At 32.6% G+C, this 8,247-nt stretch overlaps 1 protein-coding gene across 1 annotated transcript in view; it reads right to left on the reverse strand.

Annotated features, from left to right (window-relative positions):
- LOC134546274 (probable nucleoporin Nup54) overlaps nt 1-7,568 on the reverse strand; it is a 109,411-nt gene extending 101,843 nt beyond the window's left edge. Inside the window, exon 1 of the mRNA XM_063388982.1 lies at nt 7,147-7,568. Within this exon, the coding sequence (XP_063245052.1) occupies nt 7,147-7,222 (76 nt within the window). The 5' untranslated portion in view covers nt 7,223-7,568. The remainder of the gene's footprint in view (nt 1-7,146) is intronic.
- Between the last annotated feature and the right edge of the window lie 679 nt (nt 7,569-8,247).

Consider the following 8,247-nt stretch of genomic DNA (forward strand, 5'->3'; position numbering starts at 1 on the left):
ATATGCAATGCAGACATGAAAATATTAAATACGGTGAGTCATTGGCCAGGCTCTACTCATAATGCTAGAGTTTGGGATAACAGCAATGCGAGAGCCAGATTCGAAGCCGGAGACTATGAAGATCTCCTTGTTGGAGATAGCGGCTATGCCCTATCTACAAACTTAATGACTCCTGTGTTAGCATCAAGAACTATAGGAGAGATGCGTCTTGAAGAAAAGATTCCAAATACTCACCAAAGAGATGAGATTTGATCCAAATAAATGTGGAACTGTTATAGTTTCATCTGCCATTCTCCATAATTTTGGATTAGAAGTACCGGTAATGTGTTTCAAGCTGATGAAGTGGATGTTGAGAATGAAACTTATCACGAAGCAGTAGCAGATGTTACTGGAGATCAAGTGAGGAAAGCAATAGTTCTGGACTACTTTTCTTATTAAGGTGTCCTACATGGTTGCAACGAGGTTTTCATCCATTATAATTATTTTATTGTCACTTTAAATTGAGTTAAATTCATGTAATTCACTTACTTTAATTTTATATTAAATAAATATATAATACTTGTTAAAACACAATTTATTAACCCACATTTATTTAAATAATAGACATAAAAATAGACACATTAAACAAATTAGACATATTAAAATGATAGACAGAAATGTAATGAATATAGACAATAGCTGTATATAGACTTATTAGATTACAAATGAGTTAAATAAAATATATTTTCTTGACCTGTTATTAGTTGCCCTAAATTATGTAAATTACTTTTGTTAACAACTTGTTCCCCAGAACTATCAACAACAGTTTCCTCAACAGTTTGATTGGAGTTAGTCACGTCACATTGTCATAATATTTATGAAGTATATTCATATTTAAGAGGTGTTCCGTTTCTGCCATTTCTCTTTGTCCTTCTATCAACATCGTTTTAGCATGGTGCTCCTCTTTCAACAACTTAATTTTCAATGCATGGAATTCAGCAGCATTTTCAGATACAGTGGAGTTTGATGATTAGTTTTTCCTCTGCTTCCTTTTTAGCCATGATAATGTGGCAACTATTCAACAAAAAAAATACAACATTCATTGTTAAGTGCTTAGTTTTGAAAATTATTAGGCCTATAAATAAATCTAAATATAACATTGATATCAGCTATCTCTCTAAAGAAAAACATTGATTTTATATTGGACAGTCATTTTGTCGCAAGAAAATAAAGACTGCGGGCCCAGCTAATAGGATTACTATAGCCCTCAGAGCAGTCTATTACTTAGCTTGTGAGCAACCAGTACAACATTAACAAAAAAGTATTGCATGTAGGACTACTTACCGTTATCAAATATTAATGGGTTTTTCTTAGCTGTTTCAGTGTCCCATGGGCTAACTTATTGAGCTATGAAATCAATGTTTTTACAGTTTCTTGAATTTCATTCAATTAATATGCTTGGTTCATCAGATTTTCCGACCAAACAATCATTCTGTCATCATATGGATCTTCTTCATTGTCATCATCTACCACATTGGAAATGCTTTCAAATACTTGTGGAATTAAATCTGCTACTATTTTTGTATTTTCATCTAAGTCAGGCTCTTTCTTTCCTCTGCCAGTGTTGATCATTGCTCGTCTTTGTTTAGAAACAGATTTCTTAGCTTTTGTTTTCAAATCAATTCACAGGATTATTTACTGGACTTAAGATTTATGTTTAAAAAGCCTCAGCATTATATTCTGCCACAACATTATCCCAAGCTAGCCTCTTCTTCTTTATAGCATTATTGTCATGTTTTTTACATTCCAATATATTGACATGTGTTTTCATTAATTCCAAAAATCTTGCTTTATCACTCTAAGAAATGTGCTTTCCTTTCTTCTTTTTAATTTCCTCATCCATAATGCCTCTGCACTCTTAAATTTAAACACTTTATAATACTTCACAACTCACCTTTACCACTACTTTATATTATACTAAAGTTACTGTTCACTGAATAGTTAGGTTATGTTTCCAAAAACAATTGAATGCAGAATAACTAAATTAGTATTGGCAGAAAACTACATTAGTTGAGACTATACAAGTATTTTGTGAATGAGCTCTCTGATGAAAACTCATGTTTTACACTACTACATGAGTATAATACTTCCTTAGTTGTAACATAGTTTCAAAACTAAAGTAGTACATTTATCTGAATTGGTGCTCGTCACCCTAAGTCTCCTATAGTAAACTTGGCTATGTTTGTAGATTTCTGGTATTTCTTTCTTGATTCAGCAGCTGTTATTAATCTAGCTTTCACGAGACGTGAAATTTCAGCTAATATTTCCAACAATTCCTGTTTCTTCCCTCAGTGGTGTCCCGATCTAAATTGGGTAATATTGTTGACGGAAGAACTTTGGATCTTTTTCCCGTTAATATTTCAATAGGCGTTAATCCCCTAGCACTATGTACGGTGTTATTCATAACGCATTCTATAAACAGAATTTTGCTATGCCAACTTCGTTGATTATGACATAACACATGCACCATGTTGCCTAAATTTCTCATTTGCCTCACCACAGGATTGCTTTGGGGATGTCTAAAAGAGGATAGAGTTGAAATAATATTTAATTTCTGTAATCCATTTTGCCAAACATTAGTTACTGGTAAATTGCATACCTCTATCGGAAAAAACAATATTGGGTAAACCCATTTAATTCACCATTGTTTCAATTTATGTAGCCTAATATGCTGAGACTTACTAAAAGGAAATTATTTTGTGAATTTGGAAAAAAATATCTATCAGTACAAAACCATTACTGATCCAGGCAAAGGACCGAATAAATCTACCAAAATTAAATCTAGAGATCCTCTACGGATAATTGGTTGCTTTTCAGCAACCAAGTTTTTATGCGCATGCTTTGATTTTTGACATAAATCATATAACGTTATATTATAATGGTTTTCTGCATGTTGCCAATACATTTGTCTAGTTTTGAACAATTTCTTTGCTCCCATATGGCCTAGGAGAATGAGTGTTTATTTAGCAACCTCATTTATCATGCTTTTCTGTATAATTGGCTTCGACATATCGTCAAAACCCATTTCTCAGTTACTTAGAAAGAAAATTATTTCTTTGCTAGATGTAATACTTTCTATGCAATACTTCATCTTGTTCTGTATTTTGAAATTTAATTATTCATTTCTTTCAGAAATCATCTTTCTCTTGTAAATCATGCAGATTGTCAAAAATATATTTTAAACAAGTGCTAACCCTTAAATGATCAGTTAAAATGTTAACCATTAGAAACTCGTATGATTTTTACCGACTAGTTGTTTTAGAATCTAAATTGGGGGCTCAACTCAAAAAATCTGCTACGATATTCTCCTTTCCTTTTATATGACATATGGTAATGTCAAACTCTTGGATTAACAGACACCATTGATAATCTACTTCTGAACATTTTTCCTGCCTTCGAACATATGAGTTTTTGGTGATCCAATAGCAGTTTTATTTTTTTCTCCTAGTAATAAATCTCAGAATATTTGTAAAGATCATATGATAGAGAGTGTCTCTTTTTCCGTCACAAGCCATGGCCACAGTTTTCTCGATATCATCATCAGCTATTTGTGCGAGTTTGGTGCCTAGAGCATACGCAGAAGCGTCTGTATGGAATAGGAACTCTTGACCTTGAATCGGAAACACTGATTTTATATTTTTGAATGCTCTCTGCTCTTGTATTTTCCATTTCCATTACCTTTTTTTCTTTATAATTCGAATAACAGTAATGCCAAACCAAATATTTTGTCGCTGCAGTTTCTATAAAATCCCACTACACCTAAGAAAGCTCTTAGTAGTCTCACGTTTTTAGGAACTGGAAAATTTGTAATGACTTGTAATTTTTCAGGTGTTGTTTTAATCTCTGAATGTGTTAACACGTGGCCTATAAATGGTAGTTCAGTCTACAAAATACAGATTTTTTCAATTTCACTGTCATTCCTATATCTCTTAGCTTGGAAAGGATGAGATGTACTATATGTTCTATGTGCTCTTGGTAAGTCGAGGTCGTAATCATTATATCGTGAACATAAGCATGTGAAAAAGGTTTTAATTTGGGTTCTAACGTTGCGTCCAGACAACAAGTAAAATCACCAACTGTGTTGCATAAACCGTACAGCATAACTTTAAATATGTACTGATGGTTTTTAAACAGGAATGCTGTATATTTCCTGGAATCATGGCGCAAAGAGATTTTGCCAGTATCCGGCAGATAAATCCAGTGTTGTTTTTAACCCATTGATACAATAATTGCAATATATCACGAGGACTTTCGCAGTCTCTTACGGTAATACGGTTAATGTCATACACATCCACACATAAACAAACTGATCCGTCTTTCTTTCGGACAAATTAAAATAGGGTTAGCGTACAGACTCGGTTCTCTGGCAATAACATTCTAACCTAACATCAAGTGAAGGTATTCATCAGCTTCCTTGAAGTATTTAGCTCGTATCGGATAGGATTGGCTCACCTGGTTTAACCCCAATTTTTGCTTGGTATATTTTATTCATACCAGGTATGTCTGAAAACATGCTGCGGTGACTTAGGAACATAGAAAACAAATTGTCATTTTAAACTTGAATCCACAACGCCTATGTCTTGTACCGTTTCAGCAAACTCAATTTCCAACGCTGTAAAATTCTCTATGGGATTTTGACTAAAGTTAAAAACTGCAATTTGTATACGAATTAATGTTAAACATTTTTCAGAGACTTGCCATTTCTCTGCGGTTGTGTGTATTTGTGTTCAATCAGCTGTAGTAATCATGCACCCTCAAAACTCCAGAATGCATGACTAATAATGTGTTCCTAAAAATGTTCATGTTATCTGAAATCACGTATTCTGAAGAACTGGTCTCCATAAATGCCAGGTGCAGGATCTTCCGACGTACTAAACTAAAACAGCAAGCATCATGTACCAAGCATCATATCAGGGTGGGACGTCGCCCAGTGCAGCAAAGATATTCCGAATGTATTTGCTAACAAACTTTGACCAAAATTATATTAACTTTTTTAATATATACAATTGTGTAAAACTTTTTATTAAACACCTAATATCATACTAGTTGCTTTATAAGAAGTGCTTGGATGGTGTAGTAAATATTTTTTATGCTTTAAATTCTTTTATTTGTTGCATAGTTTCCAATATCTATAGCTGACTAACTTAATTTAAGGTACAATCATATTGATAAGTAGTCATTTTATGTGTAAAATAAGGAAATTTTAAGTACACTTTTAAATATACTTTTGATAAATTTCACTATATACAGATATTTAATTTAAATAATGTGTATAGTAAAAAAAAAATATTGCAAGGAAAAAAAAAGGGTATTTTAGTTAAGTATAATTTTTTTGAACAATTATCCTGTCATTTAGTATCATACTGTAACATTGACAACATTTTGATAAACACATAATCGTACAAACTTATTATATGCATTTCAGGAGCATGGTTGTTGGGCAAAAACGCATTTAGACAAAAAAAGGTGATGTATTTTTAAAAAAACTGGCTCTGATGCATAATAAATTTATATGCCAAAATAAATGAAAATTTTTGAATTACAAATTTAAGTAAGTTAATATCTATAATTAATGTTTCATAATAACTATTATTTATAGACTACTAATTTAACACAAAGGCCCTTTGTCATATCACAAAATCATTTTAAATTTTTCATTAATATTATTTTCATACATCAGTTAAAATATTATCTTTTTATAAAGAATACAATACATAATATGCTGTAACAGATATCATTAAATGTAGGTGAAAATTATTGTACAATATTGTGACTAACTAGCTACGAAGTCAAGATGTGGTATAATGCTCAAACAATTTAAATTTTATCAAAGTGAACTGTTTACTGCTGGAGATATTTAATTTTTGTTGCAACCTTACAATTTTTTTTTATTTTTTTTTTTACTTTGGAAATTTACTGAGTGTTACATGAATTTAAAACTATTTGGGTTTTTTTTTTTAATCATTATGTACCACAGGCTCAAGCCAACAGGATCATTTCATCATGATCAAGCCTTCAGGATCAAGGGATAAACTGGGATACATGCTACACCAGCCATATCAAACACAGAATATACAACAGCTGTAATCAAAGAATTCCTTGGAAATACTACAAAATTCAATGTGTCGGCTACTTCAGTGCACAGCACGTATATCTCACAGAATATAAACGACGTTAACAAATCTATATAAATTTTTGCCTTCCATTGGTCTCGTCCGTTAAGTGACTCAAAATAGTAAGTACCTAACTACTTTAAATGCCATGTAACAGAACAAACATTTCGTAATACAATTTCTTAGTGAAATAAAACAAACATGAAATATGAGTATAAGAAATTCCTTACAATTGCATTATGTAGTCATTATTTAAACAAATTTAATTTATACAACATCTACATTGACTAAAGTTCTCCAAAAAAAATTTCAAAAACCCATACGGGTAAACAATGAATGTCGTCAATTGCGATAATAGGTACATAGGTATTGTAATGTAAGTTGTAAACTGTTATTTTTTCACAAACCAGTAGGAACTAAGAATCATTCCTTTCAGGGTTACTTCTGGAACGTCTCAAGTACATAGAAAACATATATTCCTATTTATTGCAGGTAAACAATGAACGGCGATGGCAGCGTAAAAGCACAGGCATTGTACTTAATATAAGATATAAAATTTTTAATTTTTTTCACACACTAGTAGGAATTACACAACCATATCTTCGGAGTAAATTTAGGTATAAGTGTCATGAGTGAAAACGATGTTTTCCGATTTATTTCATTACGTTCTAAACAGCCACGCTGTCCGTTAATTACCAGTGCGGAAGGTTTAGAAGTGGAAGCTCTAGAGGGAACAGAGGTGGAGTAAGAGGAAGGCATGCAATTCTTATGCGGAAAGTAATTGGAATGGGTTGGTGGAAAGAATGCTAGAGGTAAGAGATGCAAGTGTCCTAAGGAGACGACTAAAATGAAAGGGAGGTAGAGTAGAAATGGAGAGTAGTACCTGCCACCGGGTTAAAACCAAATCACAAGTATAAATCAAATCAAATCAGTTTTACACAGAAATCGCTCTCAAGGGTAAGAATTTCAGTCAACTAATATACTTAAGTCTAACCTTTGGTGGCAGTACCAAACGTTGGTGTCGCTGTCGAAGTAGCCTGGAAGCCAGAACTACCGAATCCAAAAGACATTTTCGCTTAACCTTATAACAAAAAACACAGTTTATTTCTATCTCAACACTGAATCGAAATATATTATTCCCCTAAAAGTCTAAAATACAAAAAAAAATAAAAACCCGCCTTTTCACAGCACCACCATCTTTAAATTTTGAATTGTTATCGATTGTTATGGTTTTTTGACTAACAAATTAAAAACAAAAATTTGTTTCTCTATCCCAAGATTGCCAACGATAGCACACCAATAAAAGACGGGTAAATACATGTACTTTCGGAAGAAAAAAAATTAAAAATTATCAGTTCGGGTGTAGTCAGATCTGACACATACTTAAAAAAGGGAGAAAACAATATCGTGTATACGACAAGAGTCTAGCGGCAGCACCACTACTTCCCACAACTGACTGCAAATGACGAGCCTTTCCGAAGTTGGCCGATTGGGAGTGCCTACCCCAACGACCTAGAGATTGATGGTTTTTTTTAAGCACGCGTTTTTTCACTCCAGTATAAAAAAAGCCACATAGACTGTTTAGTGGATAGTTGATTATATTAGGTAAGTATAGTTACATTAAAAATACTGTAAAATCATTTTATGGTTGCTTAGCAAATAACTTTTTAATATGTAGCTATCCAGCGTTAGGAAACCGTTTACATGATTTCACAGTATCTTTAATGTAGCTATCCTAACCAAATCAACCGTCCACAATATTTTAAATTATTTATAATGTAGCTAACCTAACATAATTGACCATTAGTTAAAATGTCCTTACCTGAAAATTACAAGTTGCGTAAAATTGCAAGGGAATATGGGGCGTCCCGAGAATATTTGTGGAAGACAAAGACTACCTAGATTTTTATACGGTATGAAAAATATACAAATCCACGAAGTAAGTTTCATCAATTAGGTATTTTCCTCTAAAAACAATTACAAATAAATACCATTGCCTTGTTTATGGTCTTTCCTTCTATCAACACCCCCATATTTATTTACAATGAACAAAAAAAAAACGAAACTGCACGTACGGACGTTTTGCTCTCTCGTC

The sequence above is a fragment of the Bacillus rossius genome, chromosome 1 (genome assembly GCF_032445375.1).
Source record: "Bacillus rossius redtenbacheri isolate Brsri chromosome 1, Brsri_v3, whole genome shotgun sequence".
NCBI classification, from domain to species: Eukaryota; Metazoa; Arthropoda; class Insecta; order Phasmatodea; family Bacillidae; genus Bacillus; species Bacillus rossius.